The sequence below is a fragment of the Hyaena hyaena genome, unplaced genomic scaffold, assembly GCF_003009895.1.
Source record: "Hyaena hyaena isolate Hyena2069 unplaced genomic scaffold, ASM300989v1 scaffold_20, whole genome shotgun sequence".
NCBI classification, from domain to species: Eukaryota; Metazoa; Chordata; class Mammalia; order Carnivora; family Hyaenidae; genus Hyaena; species Hyaena hyaena.
The window spans coordinates 4,683,847-4,707,036 of NW_024080652.1; the positions used below are offsets into that span (position 1 = coordinate 4,683,847).

Sequence of the window (23,190 nt, forward strand, 5' to 3'; positions counted from 1 at the left end):
TTGGCGTTGGTTCCGGAGGGCGCGGGGCTTCTAGTGGCCACCGGCGCGAGGAGTGCTGGCCCGAGGCGGGGCAGCAGGGCCTCCGCCATGCCCGGGATGGTGCTCTTCGGTCGGCGCTGGGCCATCGCCAGCGACGACCTGGTCTTCCCGGGGTTCTTCGAGCTGTCCTTGCGAGTGGTGTGGTAAGGGCGGCGGGCTGTGCGGGCTGGCGGGCGACCGGGCGGCCGGGGCGCGCAGGGAGCGTGTCCGGGAGCAGCGGCCGTGTCGCCGAGTTTGTGCGCACCGACGCGGGCCCCACGTTCCCGTGTCTGGGCCTCCCCACCGGTGGCCCGAGGACGTGGGTGCTGCCGCTCTACCCATTTCACGGAGGGCACACTGAGGCCGGAGCAGGTAGGGCGCGCCCGGGGGCACCCAGGTGGGTCCCGTGGCGCTGGCGCCCGTCGCGTGCGTCGCCGACGCCTGGCCCTGGGAGCCTCCAGAACGTCGTTGCCGACCAAAGGACGTGACCTCCGGATCCTCTTCCTGGAGCCGGGGAGCAGCCCTTGGATCATTACGCGCTCGGCCTGGAAACGCAGAGCATCTTTTGTTCCGTCAAAGGAAAGATGGAAAATAGCCTGGCCGCCGTTCCTGGGCGGGCTGTGGCCGAGTTCCATGTCTTGAGGCGCAGTCAGGCTCGGGAAATATATACCCTCGTGTCTTTCCAAGTGTGGAAAGTGGAATTGGCCTCCTGAGATGTTTCCAGACGGTCTGAACAGGGAATAAAACAGCACCCCTGTTTTTTACAAACACGTTCTTGAGAGGAAAGGAATATAAGAACACGCAATGTTGGAAGTGGCTTCGTAATAGTTTCATATTTTCTAGAGCCAGGCGTCTCTCAGATCACTTCCCATTATTATTTCCATACCCAGAGTCCTAATCACGCAAAACTGACAAAAGTGTAAGATGTTTATCTCATCCAGTTCCACCTCTGGGCTGGAATCCTTAATACAGCGTTCTTGCCAGCAGGTGCTCTGCCCTTTGCTGAAATACATCTCGGGACCAGTCGCTGTTACTTTGCCTTGTTTGGGGTTGTCTTAGTCGTTGTTCTGCATTGAATTACAGAATCTCAGAGTCTCAGTGCTTGGTCTTTCAAGCTTATCGGTGTTCACTGTAGACCATCTTTGCATAACTTGCTTCTTGCCTGCTGGTTTTGTACCACACACAGCAGATTACAATGTGTCAAGTTCTTGTTCATCCACAGGTGTAAACACTATCTTGTTAATAATTTAGCAAGCATGTACTTTGTTGGTTTACAGTTGCATACTTCTTTTTTTCATTAATTTATTGGGGGGGGGGGGGAAGGCAGAGAGAGAATCCCAAGCCAGCTCTGCACTGCCAGCTTGGAGCCCGACCTGGGGCTTGAACTCCTGAACCATAAGATCATGACCTAAGCTGAAACCAAGAGTCAGATGCTCAACCGACTGAGCCACCCAGGTGCCCCTACAGCTGCGTCTTTTTGAGTCATGATGGGGTTGCTGTTTTTCAATAGTTCGTTTTCTGTTTGCTCGTGTGTGGCATTAAATGCCTCTTATGAATTATCGCAGGCATAGAATAAGAGGTATCACGTAGGCACAGAAAGTACAAAACTAATTTTTTTTAAAGTCATACTTTTTAATTAGTAGATCTTTTATTATTTTTTTTCCATCTTTCATCGAAGGAAATTTTGGTCCAAAGCAGATTTTCACCTTGTTTTGGGGAAACATTAACTCTTGTAAAAAATTTTATTTTTAATTATCTTAAAAAATTTTTTTAAATATTAACTCATTTTCTTTCTTTCTGTAATGTTTTACAAAGTGGTTCCTTGGATTCCATTTCTGACCCTCCCTGTCTCTCGGCAGGTGGATTGGCATTTTGACTTTGTACCTCCTGCACAGAGGCAAGCTGGACTGTGCCGGCGGGGCCCTGCTCAGCAGTTACATGATTGTCCTCCTCGTTCTTCTAGCAGTTATTATATGTACCCTGTCAGCCATCGTATGTGTCAGCATGAAAGGTAAAGGGTAGCCTCTTCTATTTGCTCTCTGTCCTTTTTTTAACAGCTTGATTGAGATCTAATTCACACACCGTACATACAGTTCACCCATTTAAAGTGTGGGGGTCCATGATTTCTAGTCTGTTCGCTGTCGCCACAGTTTTAGAACATTCTTACCACCCCAGAAAGAAATCCTGTACCCATTAGTGATCACTCCTCATTTTTCCAGATTTTCTCTGCCCTAGCCACCCTCTTCTCTGCTTTCTGTCTGTACGTTTGGCCATTCTGGATCATATAACTAGAATCGTCCACTATGTGGCTGTTGGGTCTGTCTCTGAACTTAGCATGTTTAGGTTGATTCATGTTTTAGATTGTCAGCACTTAATTTTATGGCTGAGGAAGATTAATTGCATTGAATGTGCATGCCAGATTTTACTTAAACATTTGTCAGTTGGACATTTGGGGTTATTTGACACTTTGGGGCTGTTATAAATAATGCCGCTATGAACATTCAGTTGCATGTTTTTGATACACAGAGGTTTTCGTGTCTCTTGGGTGTACCTAGGGTGGAATTGCTAGATCATGTGGTCACACTGTGTCTAACCTGAGGAGCTGCCAGACTGTTTTCCAAGCAGCTGCACCATCTTTCTTTCAGTTTAGAAAGAGTTTCCATTTCTCCACATGTTCCACTGAAATTTGCCCTGATTAATTTAAAATATGCCTAGAGTGGGGCACCTGGGTGCTCAGTCGGTTAAGTGTCTGACTGCGGCTCAGGTCATGATCTCACGGTCGGTGGATTTGAGCCCCATGTCGGGCTCTGTGCTGACAGCTCAGAGCCTGGAGCCTGCTTCGGATTCTGTGTCTCCTTGTCTCTCTGACCCTCCCCTGCTCTGTCTCTGTCTCTCTATCTCTCTCTCAAAAATAAACATTAAAAATTTTTTGCTTAAATGATAATTCTTTTGTACGTGTTACAGTTTTTAGTAGTCTCTTCTCCAAAAATGTTGGGAACCTTCCCTTACGTGTTACAGTTTTTAGTAGTCTCTTCTCCAAAAATGTTGGGAACCTTCCCTACATGACTGCTCAGGCTCACAGGATGGGCTGAGCAGTGTGGTGCATTAGGAAGTATCAGTCAAAGGCAGGGCTGTATGGCGTGCTGCTGTCCACCCAGTGCATTTCATCGTTGCTTGAATGGGGCTGTGGGAGGCATGCTTACACACTCAAGATGATGGTGGTAAACCCGGGGGGCAGTATCACGATCTTGGTGGTTTGGAATGACCAGCTGAAACTTAAAAGATGGTGGTAACTCAGTGGCCAAGTGTTTCATGAGGAAGACTATAGGGTTTGGATGACCACATAGTGTGGCTTGTGTCCACTTTCTAGAGAAAAGTATAGGAATGAGCTCTGTGTATTTCTGCATGGCCCTAGGAAACATGAATGCATGAAAAGGGTCCCAGTTTTGTGGTCTGTGTCATTCCCTGCAGGGTAGAGGTGCTTTTGTTTTTGTTTTTGTTTGAAGTAAACTCTACCCCCAACGTGGAGCTTGAACTCATGACCCGGGGCTCAGCAGCCGTTTGTTCTCCTGACTGAGCCAGCTGGGCACCCCGGCACTAAAGAGTGTGTGTGTGTGTGTGTGTGTGTGTTTATAAATTTTTTTTTTTAATGTTTTATTTATTTTTGAGAGGAGACAGTATGAGCAGCAGAGGGTCAGAGAGAGAGGGAGATACAGAATCTGAAACAGGCTCCTGGCTCTGAGCTAGTTGTCAGCACAGAGCCCGACATGGGGCTCAAACCCACGAACCGTGAGATCATGACCTGAGCCGAAGTTGGATGCTTAACTGACTGAGCCACCCAGGCACTCCCACTAAACAGTGTTTTAATGAAATCAGAATTTCTGAAAGTTGAGGTATTTAGGTTGGTGTTACTTCAGCTATGGCATTGTTTCAATTACATTATTATTTATTATATTTGGTTATTTTTTATTTTAAATTATTGAAAAAATTTTTAATGTTTATTATTTATTTTTGAGAGAGAGAGACACACACACACAGCATCCAAAGCAGGCTCCAGACTCCAAGCTGTCAGCACAGGGCCCAACGTGGGGCTCAAACCCATGAACTGTGAGATCATGACCTGAGCCAAAGTTGGAAACTCAACCGATTGAGCCACCCAGGTGCCCATAGCATCACCTCATTTCTTTGCCCTTTCTGTTCATGTCCTATTCTGGTTAGGAGACCCACGTGTACAGCTATAGCAGGAGGTTCAGATTTAAAGCAGTAATTTGGCTTTTTTCCCCTTAAATATTTGTCTTCAAATATGTTTGGTGGTATCAGGGCACTTTCACGCCCTGCGATGGATGGCCATATACTGAGGCTCTTCCTAATCACTTGCTTCATGCCTGCACCATCTCACATTCATGGTCAGGACTCAGAAAATATAGGACAGGTAGGAGCGCCTGGGTGGCTCAGTTGAGCGTCCTCCGACTTCGGTTCAGGTCATGCACGACCTCATGGTTCGTGGGTTCAAGCCCCGTGTTGGGCTCTGTGCTGACAGCTCAGAGCCTGGAGCCTGCTTTGGATTCTGTGTCTCCCTCTCTCTCTCTGCCCCTCGCCTGCTTGCTCTCCATTTCTCTCTCTCTCGAAAATAATAAACGTTAAAAAAAACCTTTTTTAATTATATGACGGTGTACATGTTAGGCACTATGTGCAGGTTGCATGTGTTTTCTGTTATGTGCCGGCTGCGTGTGTGATAGGGAGGTCACCTATGCAGCAGCCTCTTCCAGACAGGACCCAGCTTTATCCAGGACATCCCCCATCCCTCACATAGGAAGTGTGTGTGTCAGAGAATCTCACTTTCCACCCAGCTCAGGAATGATTCTCATGAATGAGCCAATGGACATGTGACCCAATTTGAGCCAGTGAAATTCAGGAGTTTTCTGGAAAGTTCTGGAGAAGTCTTTCCTTGCTCCTGTGGGAAAGACCCAGAAGGAACAGTTTTCGTTCTGGGTGATCCTGTGTATGGGTAAGCCAATGAATTCCTGCTATGTGCCCGCTCCCAGCCTAGGAGGAGCTGATGTACAAAGGAGGGCGGAGCCGTGAGAAGCAGGAGCGCCGGTGACACCTGTCTTGGTTCTGCACTTCCAGTCCCTGAAGGCAGGACAGGCCCTTCCTGTTTTTATTGATCTGTTGCTAAGAGAGCACATCTTTTTTTTTGTTTTTTAATGTTTTATTTATTTCCTAGGGGGGAGAGAGAGAGAGAGACAGCGTGAGCAGGGGAGGGTCAGAGAGAGAGGGAGTCACAGACTGAAACAGGCACCAGGCTCTGCGCTGGCTGTCAGCACAGAGCCCGACGCGGGGCCCGAACCCACGAACTGCGAGATCATGACCTAAGCGAAAGTTGGACGCTTAACCGACTAAGCCACCCAGGCGCCCCAAGGCCCTTCCTGTTTTTAAACCTTCTGTTACTTGTGGCTGGAGATACCACAACCGAACTAAAAACAGTATTTTATAAAGCCTGTTAGTGTAATTGCTAATTTGTTACAAATAATTAATATTGTATACTTAAGGGCACCTGGAGAGGCTTAGTCAGTTAAGTGTCCAACTCTTGATTTGGCTCAGGTCATGATCTCCCAGTTCATGGGATCGAGCCCCATGTTGGGCTCTGTGCTGACAGCATGGAGCCTGCCTGGGATTCTCTCTCCCTCTGCGTCTCTTCTACTTGCTTGCATGTTTGCACACATGCACCTCCCCCTGAAATATATAAATAAATATTTTAAAAATATGTAAACTTCATAAAAGTACCATAAAGTTAAAAAAAAATGAAGTGGAAAAAAAACATTGGAACATATGAGACATAGAGCCAATCTTTTTCATAAATTAGGGTCCTACTATAATAAATAAGAAAAAGACTGACTCAGAAAAATGAGCAGAGGTCATAAATAGCAAATATAAATGCCTTTTACATGTATTGAAAATGTTCAGCCTCAGTCACAATAACAAAAAGTCACCTACATAATACATTGAGCTGGTGAGGCTGTGCAGAAGTAATCAGCCCGTTCTGTTGGTGACTGTACATTGGAAGCCAGATTTGGTAAGTGTACACTATTTGCATATCAGTCAGTATTCTCGTATATACTTGCATGTGTGCAAACAAGTCCTTGTAGGTGAAAAAACAAAACAGGTGAACATATAGGAAGGGGAAAAAAAGAGAGAGAAACAAGCCGTAAGAAACTCTTAACAGAAAACAAACAGGTTGATGGGGGGGGGGGGGCAGTACTAAGGAGGGCACTCGTGATGAGCACTGGGTGTTCTGTGTGAGTGACAAATCACTAAATTCTACTTCTGAAACCAATATTGCACCGTGTGTTAACTGGCTAGAATGTAAATGAAAATTTGGGGGAAACAAAAAGATGTCCTCAGAGGGATGTTCATTGCGGTGCTGTTTTAGGGATGAAAGATCAGAACAAACCCGTGCCTGTCACCACACCATGGTTTAGGCCCTTGCCTGAGTTATAAAGGATGAGGACTGCTTTGTGGACAGATACGGTGTGATTTCCAATACTGAGGTACAGAACCTTGTATGTAGGTTGCTACCTTTTTCTGAAGCAAAGGGAACCAAAAGGCTGGGTAGGGTACAGAGGCTCTGTACCTACTTGAACTGTTTGAACTTTTTACCCTTTAGGTGCATTACCTGCACAAAATTGATGAGATTTCTATAAATTGTAAGTTTTGTATACATATGTAAATTATTTATTTTTTAAAAATGTTTGCTCGGGGCACCTGGGTGGCTCAGTCGGTTAAGTGTCCGACTTCGGCTCAGGTCATGATCTCACAGTTCGTGGGTTTGAGCCCCGCATCGGGCTCTGTGCTGACAGCTATCTCAGAGCCTGGAGGCTGTTTCAGATTCTGTGTCGTCTTCTCTCTCTGACCACCCCCCGCTCACGCTGTCTCTTTTTCTCTTTCTCTCTCAGAAATAAATAAAACATTAAAAATTTTTTTTTTAATAAATAAATATGTTTGTTCATTGTTTTGAGAGAGAGACAGAGCATGAGCAGGGAAGGGGCAGAGACAGAGGGAGACACAGAATCCAAAGCAGGCTCCAGGCTCTGAGCTGTCAGCACAGAGCCTGATGCAGGGCTCGAACCTGTGAACCACGAGATCACGACCTGAACCAAAGTCAGAGTCCCAACTGACTGAGCCACCCAGGCGCCTCTATTTTTATTTTTTTTAAGTAGGTGTCACACCCAGCATAGAGCCCAGTATGGGGCCTGAACTCATGACCCTGAGTCCGAGACCTGGGCTGAAATCAAGAGTCAGATGCCTAACTGAGTCAGCCACCCAGGCACACCTTAGTTATATTTTGTAGTAACACGTTGGTTAATTTTACTCTTGATACATGGGTAATTTCTCTTGCCCCTTTTGTTCTGTAAGGGATCTCCATAATCTGTCACTTGTGCTGAATGACAGTGTTTATGTAGCTTTTGGCTGATATTACTCTATAAAAGAAACGCCCCAAGTTGCAGAGGACACATTTGGAACCAGTGGAGCTCATCTTTACCCAGATGACTGATGCCTCTGTATCTTCCTATCCCCTATTTCCTGGTCATCTGTGTAGCATAGCTGGGAAGAATCTGACATTGTGGTAGTTTCTAGTTTTGATTTGAGAACCTCTCTGATGAAATCCTGCTGTTGCTACCATGTAGGGGTTTGACTGGGGAAGTTCTAGCCTCATGACAGCCATGTTTTGATGGAAGAACACCCTCCCCTCCAGGGTCTGTCATTCACTGTGCTTGACCCTGACTGTGGGACATAGCCTTGCACCTCCACTACATTTATATGTGAGCTTGTTGCTCATCTTGCGCTGGAGAAGATTTCTGCAGTGTCTGAAGGTGTTGAGCCAAAGATTCTGTCACCCAAGCCTGCCATTTGTGGTTTTTACATAAATGGTTCTGCCTGATGAAGACCAGGGCTGTGCCGAGGACACCACATTCAGGGATGAAGTTCTGCTTGCTGACTGTCAGGCAGCGACCTCCGCCTGGGGCCCTGCAGCAGCCAGGTCTGCCCTGGAGACCCCTTGCCTTGAGAGGAAAATCTGGATGTAAATAAAAATGGTCTTGTAGGCAGGAATGACTATATTAAAGGAGTTTTTTTTTTTTAATTTTTTTTTTTCCTGTATATTGATTTCTGTTTGGAATCTTGATCAGAACTCCATTTTATGCTTCCTTATTTACGTATTTATTTCACTCACATAGTATCAGGATGTTGGAGTCTCAGACCCCTGTGCTCTTGGGGAATTCATCCCCTTATTTGGAGCTGCCGCCCTCCAGTGAGTCCCGTGTGTGAGTCCATAGAGCCTTTCCTGTTCTGTGGATGATCGGCTGTCGTTAGTAGCGGGCTCCAAACAGAGTACTGATTCTTCATATGCCTGCATTCTGTCCCTCAGCAAGAGACAGTGGTGTTTTGCTTACCTTCTTTTTTGTTTTTGTGCCAAAAATGGGGCCTGATAGTGTCTAACGTTTTAAAATGTGACTCTGAGTAATCCACTTTAATGGAAGGTCATTTTTGAAACCTAAAAGGTATTTATTTTTTTTTTTATGTTGCTTAAATTATTATTTTATCACAACTTTTTCCCAAAGGGAGAGAGTTGATGTTTTACGCCAGGAATTGAAGTACCCAGGCCCCTCTTGATAATTGAGTTTGTTTTGTATAAAAAGGCTGCGTTTGAATGTCAGGCCTCTTCATGTGATCTCATGCATCAGAATTGTTCACTTCCCGAAAGCGAGGTCATTAGTGAGACAGAGCCGGGACCACACAGACCTGGGTTATGTTTTAGAAAGTAGTTACCAGGCTCTCTCAGCCATCTGTACAATGGGATGGCAGTTTCAGAGTCATGTGGACTACACATTATGGGGCGTGACTTGTGTCACATGGTACCTGAATGCCATAGGTCTCAAGTGGATGGTGGATGCATTCTCGTGGCTGCTAGAACTTGGTGACCGTGTGTCTCTGATGGCCTGGGATCCCAGCATAATTATGAACAGCTCCTCCTCTCTCAGCAATATCCAGTTTGGATCATGATTATATGGTCGCCCCAGTTAGAATCCTGACCTGTCTTTAAACCCTAGTGAAGTCTTGGGAGTGACCCTGAGGCTTTTTGTCATGTTTCTACCCCTCATTGGTCACTTACTCTCAGTCTTAGGCCTTGAGGACCAGTTCCAGGTAGAGGGTGCTGCGTGCGTGCACCGAGCTAATAGACGCTCTGCTGATTTTGCGGGCAGGAGTCTCTGAGGAAGCAGGTGACCAGATCGAGATCTTCTGTATTTCAGGAACCATTTGTAATCCTGGTCCCCGGAAGTCTATGCCTAAGCTGCTTTATATCCGCCTGGCGCTCTTTCTGCCAGAGATGGTCTGGGCTTCGCTGGGGGCTGCCTGGATAACAGATGACATTCAGTGCGACAGGACCGTTGTGAACGGCATCATTGCCACCGTCATTGTCAGGTGAGGCCTTCCGTCTTCTCTCTCAGTTGCCCGTCTCAGGTGAGCTGTGAGTCCACAGACCTTTCTGAGTACCTGCAGACAGCCCAGGGGCACGGGGGCTGCCTCAGCTTGTTAGGAGTAGATCATAAACACTGGGAGACGTTTGTTTATGTATGAGAAATAATTCATCTTTCATTATGCATTTATTGATGTCATTTCGTTTCTTGCTGGTTCGCATTTTTCTGCATTTCATCCCCTCTGTTGTGAGAAGGAGGAAAACCCAAGAAGGGCAAAAACTAAAGGCAGGAGGAGGAGAAACGCAGTGTCAGGAATTGCGAAAGGGGCTCTGCCCGGGAGGCAGGCTCACAGTCTTAGAACTGATCCAGTTAATACCTTTCCTGTTACAGATCAGGAAAAGGTGACTTTGCTCGCCACCTGAGCAGTGGCAACAGAGTCCCCTCGCAGGGTCGTGTCTTCTGGTGGCATGCGCTTCTGTGAGCCATGGTGCTGGTGCGTAGTGCACTGTCTAGACATGCTCACACATGTGAATGAAAGGCCTGTTGGGGTGTCCTGCGACGTGGCAGAGTTCTCTGGGTTTTACTGGGAAGAACCCTGAGAACGGAGGAGTCCGGGTCGTGCTGAGTGGCCCATGGAAAGCAGGATCCAGGTGCTTCCATGCCCAGGCTGCAGGTCTAGCTACTAGATGCCTCCTTTCTCTTTGGTGGCCTTCCTTTTTTTTTTTTTTTTTTGAGAAAGAGGAGAGAGAGAGCGAGCGCATGAGAGCGCGTGCATGCGTGCACGAGCTGCAGGCCAGGGAGGGGCAGAGGGAGAGAGAATCTCAAGCATGTCCTGAGCCATGATACCATGACCTGAGCCGAAATCAAGAGTCCAGCGCTCAGCCAAACTGAGCCACCCAGGCGCCCCCTTTGTGGTCTTTACTTTTAAGGCTCTGATTTTTGTGGGGCCTGGGTCAGCCCACGGGTGCATGAAGAACTTAGAAAGAACCAGTCGCTCACCTCAGCCTGGTTCTGGGAGATCTGCACCTTCCCTGGCAACTAGAGCCTCAGCTGTACAGATACAAATGCCGAGCCCTGCGGGGGGGGGAGGGTGGCTGGTGCATCTGGATGTGGGGCCCACGGTTAACACCTTCTCTCCATGCTTTGCAGCTGGATCATCATCGTCTCCACTGTGGTTACCATTATCATCGTCTTTGACCCGCTGGGGGGGAAGATGGCCCCATACTCTTCCGCTGGCCCCGGCCACCTGGATAGTCCCGAGTCGAGCCAGCTACTTAACGGCCTCAGGACGGCAGCTGCCAGCGTGTGGGAGACCAGGGTCAAGTTGCTGTGCTGCTGCATCGGGAAAGACGACCATACTCGGGTTGCTTTTTCGAGTACGGCAGAGCTTTTCTCAACCTACTTTTCAGTAAGCTGAAGGGGTCCGCGTCGTCTCCTCTCCCGAGTAAATGTCTCCTCTGGGAACGAGCCCTCTGTGTTTGGAGCCCACCCCCTGTTGATGTGAAATAGCTCTTGCAGATGTGTGGTCGGGGCGGGGGGTGGGGGGTGGGGGGAAAGACTCGGTCTCGATGTGTTAACCCGGGCCCTGTGTATGTGGACCCCATGTCCTCGGTCAGCGCATCCTGGCGTTGCCGCTGGTTTGTTACACCGTGAAGGGATTGGGTTAGTTTTTAAGGAGCTAAATAATGGAACCTTACATGTTTTGGGGGTGATTCGCCAGCTGTCTGCATCCTCTGTCCTCCATCCAGTGTGCCGCGGGTGCCAGGGCTAGGTGGTGCCTTGCATCCAGGGTGGCGTCAGACCTGCGTGCCACGTTACGGCATGGCCGAATATGTCCTTGCAGTGGGAAGGTGTCCTCACTCTAGACCGGTTTCTTCAGTGATTTGGAAATACTTGGTTTTCTTTCACATCGAGTGCTTTCCTGTAATGTCCTCTAGTAAACTGTCGTGTTCAGTATTGAGTCCAAGTAAGGGACGGGAGTGCTCTTGGCATCCCGAGTGACTGCTGGTCCCTTTCCTGCAGCGTCTGAGTCAGCAGTGTCCAGGGCGGGCCCCGTGGGCCGACACCAGGCGGCAGCAGCAGCCTCTGTGTAGACACTGGAGAAGGGTCTCCCTAAACTAATCCAAAGAAGTGCCTCAGTGTAGTCTTAAGATACTTGGAAGAAGGGGGCATGCCTGGGTGGCTCAGTTGGTTGAGCCTCCAACTTTGGCTCAGGTCGTGATCTCACAGTCTGTGAGTTCGAGCCCCGTGAGGGGCTCTGCAGTCAGTGCAGAGCCTGCTTCGGATCCTCTGTCCCCCTCTCTCCGCCCCTCTCCCACACTTGTGTGCACTCTCACATGTGCATTCTCTCAATCTCTCTCTCTCTGTCTCTCAAAAATAGACATTAAAAAAAGTTGGAAGAAGGAAGAGAATCGTTCTCGGTGGGTGCCTTCACCTGCATCATAGGTAGAGCTGGGGGCTCAGGGACCCAGTGGCCAGTCCCTGCTCCTTTTGGACTGGACGTGCCGGAGGCAGCTGAGGACTCCTGCCTGCTCCATGCCCTGCCAAAAGGAGGAGGGGAAAGGCAGGGACAGGAGGCTCGCTCCATTGCTGTCCAGGCGCGGGCCTGTCCCAGGGGCTGGCAGTAGCCGGTGCGTGTGAGTTTGGTCTCAATCTCTGCCAGGGACTCTTTCAGCAAAACCACAGCATCTTGAGCAAGCATCTAGATTTGGCCTGAAATTGGCCATTCCTAGCAAAGATGGTAAATTTATTTATCCATTTGCTCCCCAGCTTTACAAAAGATATGAAGTCCATTAAGTAGTTCACTCACTTAAAGTGAAATTTGAAATAAAGAGCTCAGCCACATTTGTATGTTCTCCAGTGGATTTGTCTGAGGGTAGGATAGAAAAACACATTAAGCTCACATGTAGAAGTCTTGAAAGGAAAATACTTCTTAAGATACCTGTTTACACAGAACTGTGTGTGTGCGCGTGTGAACTTTGTAAAACTGGTTTTGAGGAACTCGGGCCATGTCTGCTAGGTTTTATGACAAGCCACTGTTTTCACCCAGGACACAGACCTGGTGCCCAGCGACATTGCAGCAGGCCTCACCCTTCTCCATCAGCAGCAGGACAGTATCAGGAACAGCCAGGAGCCTGACGAGGTCGTCACCCATTCCCCGGGGCTCCCCCAGGTGAGCCCGCTCTGTTGACTTTTAAGTTTTGACACTTATGCCTATTTATATATCTTCAAAAAACAACAAAAAACCCTGGCTAGCAACAATTTCAGGAGTGGCTGCCTTGGATCCTGAGTTGTGGCTTCTGCTAGTTGTGGTTTGTCATCTGTCAGGTAAGGCATCTCCTCACCTGGAGTTCAGGGACAGGGAGCCCATTCCTGGCTGCTTACCGTCCGTTGTAGTTTGAAAACATTCTCTTTTAGGAATGTGGCTGTTGAAATCTACATGGCAAAAATTCTGGGATGGGGCTTGGTTCTCCCTGGGTGTGACTGCTCTATGCGTCTGGGGATGGAAACGGGTCAGCTTTGCTTGACGAGTTTTCCTGCCATGGGTGTTTATGCTTCTGAAATAGGAGTTCGCACGTAGGTGTACATATTTCTCTGCACCTCATCCAGCTGTCCAGGTCTTCACAGCCCCTTTGTTGCAGGAAGGGAAGACTCAGGACTGGGAGTTCAAGTTTATGACCTTGATGAGTTGGTCTTGTCCATAGGGGTTCCCTGAAACAAAAAGCTTTTTTTCTTCTCTTACAGGAAGCTGATTTAGATGCAGAGTTAGAAAATTGCCATCATTACATGCAGTTTGCAGCCGCTGCCTACGGGTGGCCCCTGTACATTTACCGAAACCCCTTCACAGGACTGTGCAAGATCGGTGGTGACTGGTAGGTGGACTAGTTCGAGGCCCCCGTCTTCTGCTCGTCACTTGCTATCGAGTCTGTACTTTATTTTCTAAAAATAATCCAGTTTCCCCTTTCAAAACACTCGCTGTTGTGAAATATTTCAAAACTGCAAGAGCAGCACTGAGAACTCCCGTATATCCTTTATCCAGGGGCCACCAGTGGTGACTCATTTTGGTCAAGTGTGCCCTGTTACTATAAATACATAGCTTCTTCCTGACTCGCTGGGAGGTTAGTGCAGACAGCATGCCCCTTCTCTGTGATTCCTTCAGCCTGCATTTCTCTGTTTCCCTCCCTCCTCTTGTCCCTCTCTCTCTTTATTTTTAATTTTAGAGAGAGTACAGGCAGGGTGAGGGGCAGAGAGAGAGAAGGTTATCATCAAGCAGTAAATTCCTTTATTTTCTGTATTCGCAGTTTTGCAGTTGGCACGATAGTATCCTTTATAACAGTGTTTCCTGCAGTTCAAGACTATTCACCGCACTTGGTTGTCGTGCATCCCTAGTCTTGTTCTGTTTTGGAACCATTCCTCAGTCATTTTTCCGCTTTCCTGATCTTGACAGTTTGGAAAAGACAGTCTAGGTATTTTGTTAGAGTGGCCCTCAGTTTGCATTTGTCTGACGGTTTCTTCCTAATTAGAGTTCAGTTACACATTGTTGGCAGGAATGTCTGTGAGGGACATTGTGCCCTTAGAAGTACATCGTATCAGCTTGTCCCATTACTGGAGATTTTAGAGTCTCCCATTTTTTATTTAAAAAAATTTTTTAATGTTTTTATTTATTTTTAAGAGACAGAGCACAAGTGGAGGAGGGGCAGAGAGAGAGGGAGACACAAAATCAGAAGCAGGCTCCAGGTTCTGAGCTGTCAGCACAGAGCCTGATGTGGGGCTCGAACCCACGAACTGCGAGATCGTGACCTGAGCTGAATTCGGACGCTTAACCAACTGAGCCACCCAGGTGTTCCGAGTCTCTCCCATTCTCAATATTGATTTTTTGTTTATGTGAAACGTGGATATGACTCCAGAAATGAAAACTATAGTAAGAAATATGCACAGGAATATAGCAGTCTTTTAAAGGCCATTATATGTTCGCCAGAGTAAGTCCTGAAAATTGTAAACTTTAGTCCTTGGTGTTTTTGGGAAGATGGGACAGTGGGAATCGATGTTTCTTGGAGAGTGGCTGAGGTTGGCGCAGTAACAGCTTTGCCCGTGTTTTTAGTTGTAGAACCAGGACAGCAGAATATGACTTGGTTGGAGGTGATCAGCTCAGCTGTCATTTTGGCTCCATCCTGCAGACAACAGGGCTGCAGTACAGGGACTTCATTCACATAAGCTTTCATGACAAGGTAGGTGTGACCGTGCTGCTGAACTTCTTTGGGGTCCTGGAGTCCTCTGAGATTCTGACAGAAGTTACAGATTTAAAAAAAAAAAATTTATGTTTATTTACTTTTGAGAGAGACAGAGTGGAAGCGGGGGAGGGTCAAAAAGAGAGGGAGACACAGAATCTGAAGCAGGCTCCAGGCTCTGAGCTGGCTGTCAGCACAAGAGCCCGACATAGGGCTTGTATGCATGAACTGTGAGATCGAGACCTGAGCTGAATTCGGACACTTAACCGGCTGAGCCACCCAGATGCCTCTACAGATTATTTTCCCCAGAGAAATGTGCACGGGCATACACTCTTTGTGTGCTGTTTCAAGGGGTTGTGAGCCCACATGGGCTTAACATCAGATGGAGCCAGAAGTCTTCACAGAGATACTGTACTACTTTTTGTGTTTTTTGCTTAAGTTTATTATTTATTTTGAGAGAGAAAGCGCGCATGTGAGCAGGCAGAGACAGAGAGAGAGGGAGAATCCCAAGCAGGGGCTTGAACTCATGAACCATGAGATCATGACCTCAGCTGAAACCAAGAATCAGTCACTTAACCTGCTGAGCCCCCGGGCACCCTCGCGCTGTGTCTGCACGTAGCCGGCCTTCTGTTGAAAGATGGCGAGCAGCACTTAGCAATTGGGGCTGCGGAACCGTTAGCAACAGGGACGGCCTGACTCTGTATCTGCACATTCTTTCCCTTGGGACTTCAGGCCTCTCTCCCTCACCCTCAGGTCTATGAGCTTCCCTTTATAGTGGCTCTGGACCACAGGAAGGAGTCTGTCGTGGTGGCCGTGAGAGGAACCATGTCTCTTCAGGTAAGGAGCCCCGGGACGGAGGGGGGTGGGGGGGCAGTGGCCAGCTGCGGGTGCCAGGAGCTGAGGGTAAGGCAGCGTCAGGCAGGGCAGCAGGCATCAGAGGACCTGGGACAGAAGCAGATCCCAGTCGTGAAACACTCCCCTTGGAAAAACCAGGGAGGTCGTTTGCTTTTCACTGAGAAGCGTCAGAAACAGACCAGCGGGGTTGGGGCCCCCCTCAAGAAGTTGCTACAGAGGCGTCTGCCGGTCCCCTCCTGGTACTCAGCATGTGGGTGCCCTGGGGATGGCTGCTTATCTGTCTCCAGTCCAGTGAGACCTCTCCTGGCCTGCCCGTCCCTGCCCTCGCTGCCCCGTGGAGATACTGGGTGGCTTTCTTCTCTCTGTTTCCATGTCATGCTTTTTGGTCTGTTCTTGGCTGCTCCTCAGTCTCATTTCCTGATTCCCACTTCCCTGTCACCCCAGAAAGTGTAGCAAGGCCTTAGCCTTCTGCAGGGCAGGGATGCACCTGGGGGTGCTGTCCGGACTCCACGGACACCTCGCCTCCTCCAGACCCGCACTCTGTGTGGGCCCCCATTTCTAGTAATTCCGCAGCAGCCCCCAGCTAGCCCCTCTAGAAACAGAGAAGCCGCACTCAGTTTCTGTCCTGCCTTCCTGCCCGGCTCTCTCTGGCCATGTCTCTGCACAGTGCTGTGGCCCTAATTGTGCCCCCGTCCCCCTTTCCAGGCTGGGAAGCACTTTTCTACCTGGGTCCCTGTCCCTGTCCCTCATCTTCCCAGTCAGTCCTGATACTGTCCACAGAGGACTCTTCTGAGAATGTGGGTCTGATGTTCCCACTCCTTCTCAGAATCTCCCTCGCCCCCCCCATTGCTTTTTAATACAAAAATTTATGTGTCATATCACAGTTCCATTGGTACTTTGTGACCTTAGCCCACCTGCCTTTCCACTTTGCGCCCCACGCTCGGCGTGCTGTAGAGACCTCTCGGGCTCTGCAGGGTGTATCTGCGCTGGGTCCTGTGGCCCCTTCACCTGGGGTCACCCACCTCTGCTTCCTGAAAGCAGGTTTTTCCTTTAGTCTCTGGCTCAGGCGCCACCTCCAGGAAGCCCCCTGCCCCAGTGCATCCCTTACCCTCCCTTAGGTTTCTGTGAGCTGTTGATAGCCCCCTGAGGACAGGAACCATGCTTTGTTCAAAACCCAGGTACAGGGCTCTGCTTTGTGGGGACCTAGAAGAGGTGTACAGAGGGTACTTAGTTAGGCAGAAGGTGTGTCTTAGAAGCGTCCCACAGCCCCCTGCCTGCCGTGGGTCCCTTAGGAGCTTCCTGGCCACCTGGGTTTCCCTCCAGAGTTCGGGTGTCAGGTTCGGTCCTCAGTCTGACCAAGGAGACGGTCCCGTTCTGCCGTCCTGCGGGGGGGCCTGCCCCCTCCAGCCTCGACTCACAGCTCATCCAACTGCCTCTTCCAATGTGCCCTCTGTAGGACATCCTCACAGACCTGTCAGCGGAGAGCGAGAGCCTGAACTTGGAGTGCGGGGTGCAAGAGTGTTCGGCGCACAAGGTATAAGCCCTGGGGTTTGTGTTGGGGCATGATCCGTTAAGGAGAAGTTCAGAAGGGTCAGGATTTTTCTGACTCTGTCCCATGAGTGTTGACCGTACAGCAGATAGCACCTCTGTGCCAGGTGCTGTGCAGACAGTGCTCTCCACCCTTTCAGTGCAGATTCTCTCGACAGCCCTACGAGGTTGCCTCTGTTTCTTTAAGAGAAAGGATCAGGTTCTGAGCCATCGAGTGACTTGCCAGAGGCCAGACAGTTGTTAGAATGTGTCATTTGGCATTTGACCCCCCCAATCGAATGTTCTTCTTCCTTGATGAAAGTCCTACATTGTCGTGGGGAAGTTGAGTACAAGCAGCATCCAGTGCACGTGAGCCTCCCGCGTGGGAGCCCCCGAGGGGCAGACGCCTGCAACCCTTTCCTGTCGCCCGCAGGGTTCCTGTGCAGACACAACACACGAGTTCTCATTTCACTAGTGCCATGCCGGTGGCCTGGGGCTGCGGCCTCCTCATCCAGGGACACAGAGGGCCTAGAGCAGACGTGGTGTTTTTTTTTTTTTTTTTTTTAACAGTTTTAATGATGTAACATTGTATTTATCACGTAAAGCATGTGTAAGCGTACACGTCACTGGCGGCAGCTACATTCCAAAGGCCGTGTCCCCACTACCACCGTCCAAACCCAAGCTCCCTCGTCATCCAGAACACACTGTCCTTTCAGCAGGCCCCGCTCAGCAGCTGAGAGATGCTCTGCTGTGTGCACAGACCACTTTGGTTTGTCTGTCTGTCCGCTGACGGACACGCTGGCCTTTGCAAGCACCGTGGCCTTGGCCGTGCGGGCCGCCATTGGAGCCCTTTCTGTCCCCTCTGTGGGGACTCTGCCCGGAGTCGGGCTGCTGTGTCTTGTGCTGTTTGCCGGGTTTCACTGTTTGAGGAGCCACCAAACCGTTTTCCAGCCCAGCTGCACCAGTTGGCACCCCACACACAGCATGTGAGGGCTCCCATCCCCCACGTCCTCGTCGACCTGTGTCTTCTGTGGCTTTGGTGACCGCCATCCCAGTGGCGCCAAGCGGTGTCTCCCTGCGGTTTGGATTCACGTTTCCTCGATAACTCATGGGGTGGCCAAGGCGGGTGTTGTCACATGGGGGGGTGACTGGTCCCAGTGATCGCAGCGGCAGTGATCGCAGCGGCTGCCGCCGGGGCCAGGCTGTCGGGGTGGAGGGCCGTGCACCTGTGCTGTTTTTGTGCGCTTGTGGATTTTTTAACCAAAACCTGTATCACTTCTCTAGTAATTGTTTTTTAAATAAAATGCTTAATTTTTATAAGAACATCTGTCAGGGCCAAATGGAGCTGATTGAGCCACAGTGTCCTGCCTGGGTAGTTTGCAGGGTCAGATTGGAGGGTTTGTCCCCCTGCCCCCAGTCAGAAGCTTGACGGTCCAGGGAAGTGACTGTCCCCTGGAGCCACATGAGTCCGGGTTACCTGGTGGACGCATGCGAAGAACAAAGTTAAACTTCATCACAGAGACATGGCCACTGGCCACCCATAGGACACCGTTCAGTGGGCTGGCTAGTGGCTCTGGTCTTAGGATCTACCTGTAGGGCAGGGCTTTGTGCGGCCACAAGATCTGCCCTGAGCCTGGCCCCATTCCCTCCAGAAACGTTCCTCCCTCGGGCCAGGAAGGTGGCCACTCATGCTCCATAGGGGCCCCGACTGCTGTGCTCAACCTTCACTCCTACAGGGCTGGGCTCTACTAGGCCGAAGTCATCAGAGTTCAAAGCTGTGCAGCTGTGCACCATCCCAGCCTTCCATGTGTGTGACACAGGCCAGAGACTTCTGGCCAGCTGCGCTCATGGCCAGGTCACGGTGGGCTCTGCCTGTCCCGAACCGGGTCTCTGTCGTGTGAGGCCAGGGCCAGCCTTCCCCACAGAGCTCCGCCATTGCAGTAGCTCAGGGGGCACCCACACGTCTCCCGTCTTAACACAGGATTTCTCCCTGCGGGTCCCATTAGAAGGCTGGCCGCACACAGACGGGCCACACCGGCCTCGTCTCGTCCTCCACTGAAACTGCTTCATTTTCCAGAAGCCTGTTTCTTAGGACAGCTGTATTTTATTCCTTCTTTGAGATTAAACTAAAACCTGACCTCCCTAGATCTCATTTCCAATAGTCTTAGTTTTGCCTCGGCCGAAACTGGATGCTTAGTCACTATTACTCATTCAGAACTTTGTGTTTTAATGTCATGTTAAAACATCAGTCAATTGTAATCTAAATCTGACAGTCCCTCGGGACTGGGCTGACGTAAACCGTGGTACATGCTTGCAGCAAAATGCCATGTACACGGAACAAGCATAGAAAGGTCTGTTGACAGGCACAGGTGTTTACCATGTCACGTGGTCACTTGTTCACGAAGTACCCATAGAGCCCCCTCCCCACGCTGGACTCCCTCTCAGGAGCCAGGACACAAGGGGGAGCAGGGGCTGTGGCCGCTGTGCCTCCGGGAGACCGTCACAAGTACGTGTGCACAGCGTAAGCCTGTCGTCTTTTGCAATGGAACTTGTTTCATCTGATGATCAAAGGTCACCTTCTCTCGTCTGCGATTTTAGGGCATTTCTCAGGCCGCCAGATACGTGTACCAGCGCCTTGTCAACGATGGGATCCTGAGCCAGGCGTTTAGCATCGCACCGGTGAGCTTTTCCTTTCCCCTGTCCTTCCCGTCATCGTCTGTCCTCAGCCGTTCACTCTGTTTTAACCGTGACGCGGTGTGGTTTCATCCCACAGGAGTACCGGCTGGTGGTGGTGGGACACAGCCTGGGTGCCGGCGCCGCAGCCCTGCTGGCCATCATGCTCAGGAGCTCGTACCCCCAGGTCCGATGCTTCGCCTTCTCCCCGCCCAGGGGGCTGCTCAGGTACTCGCCCCTGCCGGGCGCTGGCCATGCGCTCCAGGCCCGTCTTGTGGCTGTCATCTTGCAGTGCCTCTCGTGCCCGGCCCATGTGCTTCAGGTGCTGTGCGGCTGAAGGGGCACCAAACAGTCTTTCACGGGCCTGTGTTAGCACAGCTCTGCTCTGCTCCTGGGCACGGAGCAAAGACTCTCTCTCTTTACACAGAGGCACAGCTCCCATCGTTCAGACGTCCTACAGAATAGGTTGTGAAATGGTCACGAAATGGTCCTTACATAAGGACAGAGTTTCTTTCCTTGGGAGGAGACCTTCTAAGATTTATTCTCTTAGCATCTTTCAATGTTTATTTTTGAGAGAGATATAGAAACAGAGATAGAGCGAGAGTGAGGAGGGGCAGAGAAAGAGGGAGACACAGAATCCGAAGCAGGCTCCAGGCTCCCAGCTGTCAGCACAGAGCCCAACCTGGGGCTTGAACCTACAAACTGCAGGATCGTGACCTGAGCCAAAGTTGGACACTCAACCGACTGAGCCACCCAGGTGCCCCTCTCTTAGCAACTTTCAGATGTGCCATCTGGTGTTAGTAACTGTCATCATCGTGCTGGACATCCATCCCTATCGGTCCCTGTGACTGACTTTTAACTGGGGCTTTGCACCTTTGGACCACCTTCATGTGGGTCACCCACCCTGCAGCCCCCACCTCTGGCAAGCACCAGCCTATATGCTCTGTGTCTGTGAGCTTGGCTCTTTGGGATTTTTTTTTTTCTTTTTTAAGATTCTACATGTAAGTGAGATCATGCAGTATCTATACAGATAAATAAGTCAGGCTGATTGCATTTAGCATAATGACCTCAAGGTCCATCCATGTTGTTGCAAGTGGCAGAATTTCATTGTGTTTTATGACCATTGTATATGTGCGTGTATACATGCCACTTTTTTTTTTTTAATGTTTATTTTTGAGAGACAGAGTGTGAGCAGGGGAGGGGCAGAGAGAGCGGGAGATACAGAATCTGAAGCAGACTTCAGGTTCAGAGCTGTCAGCACAGAACCCGATGTGGGGCTTGAACCCATGAACTGTGACATCATGACCTGAACTGAAGTCAGACGCTTAACTGAGCCACCCAGGCACCCCCACATGCCACTGTTTTATCCATTCCTGTGCTGGTGGACACTTAACATAGTTCCCATGCCTTGGCTATTACAAATAATGCTGCGATGAACATGGGGGTGCACCGCTCCTTTCCAGCTTCGTGTCTGTTTTCTGTGGACATGTACCCAGAAATGTAATTGCTCACTGACCTGGCAGCTCTACTGTTAACTTTTTGAGGAGGCTCCGTACTGTTTCCAGAGGGGCTGCACCAGTGTGCTTTCCCACCTGCAGGACACCACGGTTCCCTTTCTCCACGTCCTCGCCAGCACTTCGGGACCTTTGTTGTTTTGTTTTTGATACTAGCCATTCTGACAGGTGTGAGGTCACATCTCATTGTGGTTTTGATTTGCATTTTCCTGAGTAGTGACGTTGAGCATTTATTCATGTCCCTCTGGGTTGTATACATGTCTGTTTTTGGAAAAAAGTCCATTCAGGAGCGCCTAGGAGGGTGTCAGTCAGGCATCCGACTCTTGATCTTGGCTCAGGTCACGATCTCATGGTTTATAAGATCAAGCCCGTACAGGCCTTTGTGCTCAGAGCATGGAGCCTGCTTGGTATTCCTCTCTCTCTCCCCTTCTCTTTGCCCCACCCCCCACCCCCCGCCCACTTGTGCACATGTCCGCTCTCTCTCAAAAATAAACATACTAAAAATAAGGATTGGACGCCTGGGTGGCTCAGTCAGTGAAGCATCTAACTTCAGCTCAGGTTGTGATCTAATGGTTCATAAGTTTGAGTCCCATTTTGGGTGAGCCCCACTTTCTCTCTCTCCTCTCTCTGCCTCTCACTCACTGGTGTCCTCCCCTTCAAAAATAAAAACAAAAACACCAGAGTATTGATTAAAAAAAATGTCTTAAGTTCCTCTGTCCAGTTTTTAATCTTACTGTTTTTTTTGTGTGAATTCTTTATATATTTTGGGTATCAACCCCTTATCAGAGATAAGATTTGCAGATGTTTTCCTCCATTCTGTAGGTCGCCTTTTTGTCTTGTTGGTCGTTCCCTTTTGTTGTGCAGACACTTTTCAGTTGGATGTGTTCCCTCTTGTTTATTTTTGTTTTTGTTGCCTTTGTTTTTGGGGTCAAATTCAAAAAGTCATCTTCAAGTCCAGTGTCCAGGAGCTCACTGCCTGTTTTCTTCTAGGAGTTTTATGGTTTCAGGTCTTATATTTATGTAAGTCTTCAGTCATTTTGAGTTGGTTAGCGTTGTGGTGTTAGATGGGGGTCCAGTTTCGTTCTTCTGCATGTGGCTTCAGTTTTCCCAGCCCCGGTACTTGAAGAGACTGTTCTTTCCACATCGTATATTCTTGGCTCCTATGTTGTAAATTAGTTGGGTTTATTTTGGGGGTGTATGTGTGTTTTTAGCCAGTACCATACTATTTTGATTAATGTAGCTTTTTAATTAATCATTTGAAATCAGGCATCATGACACCTCTGGCTTTGCTCTTCCTTCTCAAGATTGCTTTGGCTATTTGGGGTCTTTTTTGGCTCCACATACATTTTAGGATTGTTCGGTCTATTTCTGTGAAAAATGCCATTGGAAGTTTGATAGGGATTGAGCCAACTCTAAATTGCTTTGGGTAGTGTGGATATTTTGACAGTATTTCGTTCTTCCAGGCTGTGAGCATGGAAATCTTCCCATTTACTTGTGTCTTCAGCTTCTTTCATCAGGGTCTTACGGTGTCCAGTGTACACATCTTTGACCTGCTTGGTTAAATTTATTCACATTTTTTTGGGGTGCAATTCCAAGTCAGATTGCTGCTTATTTTTCTTTCTGATAGTTCGTTACTGGTTTGTAGAAACAGCAGATTTCTGTATACAAACAGATAACCTCGTTTTATTGTGCTTCGCAGGTACTGCTTCACTTTCTGAATTATTTTTTTTAAATGTTTTATTTATTTCTAGGAGAGAGAGAGAGAGAGCGTGAGCAGGGGAGGGTCAGAGAGAGAGGGAGTCACAGACTGAAACAGGCTCCAGGCTCTGAGCTGGCAGTCAGCACAGAGCCCGATGCGGGGCTCGAACCCACGAACCGCGAGATCATGACCTAAGC

At 49.2% G+C, this 23,190-nt stretch overlaps 1 protein-coding gene across 2 annotated transcripts in view; it reads left to right on the forward strand.

The window, feature by feature from the left end:
- The first annotated feature begins 4 nt into the window (after positions 1–4).
- Positions 5–23,190, forward strand: part of DAGLB (diacylglycerol lipase beta) — a 37,753-nt gene continuing 14,567 nt past the window's right edge. Inside the window, exons 1-11 of one of the 2 annotated variants that reach the window (XM_039226139.1) lie at positions 5–182; positions 1,878–2,029; positions 9,330–9,501; positions 10,647–10,905; positions 12,547–12,669; positions 13,242–13,369; positions 14,599–14,725; positions 15,479–15,562; positions 17,037–17,114; positions 19,706–19,786; positions 19,881–20,008. In XM_039226139.1, coding sequence (XP_039082070.1) covers positions 88–182; positions 1,878–2,029; positions 9,330–9,501; positions 10,647–10,905; positions 12,547–12,669; positions 13,242–13,369; positions 14,599–14,725; positions 15,479–15,562; positions 17,037–17,114; positions 19,706–19,786; positions 19,881–20,008 — 1,427 coding nt within the window. In that variant the 5' untranslated portion in view covers positions 5–87. The remainder of the gene's footprint in view (positions 183–1,877; positions 2,030–9,329; positions 9,502–10,646; positions 10,906–12,546; positions 12,670–13,241; positions 13,370–14,598; positions 14,726–15,478; positions 15,563–17,036; positions 17,115–19,705; positions 19,787–19,880; positions 20,009–23,190) is intronic. The other variant, XM_039226140.1, reaches the window with a different exon arrangement.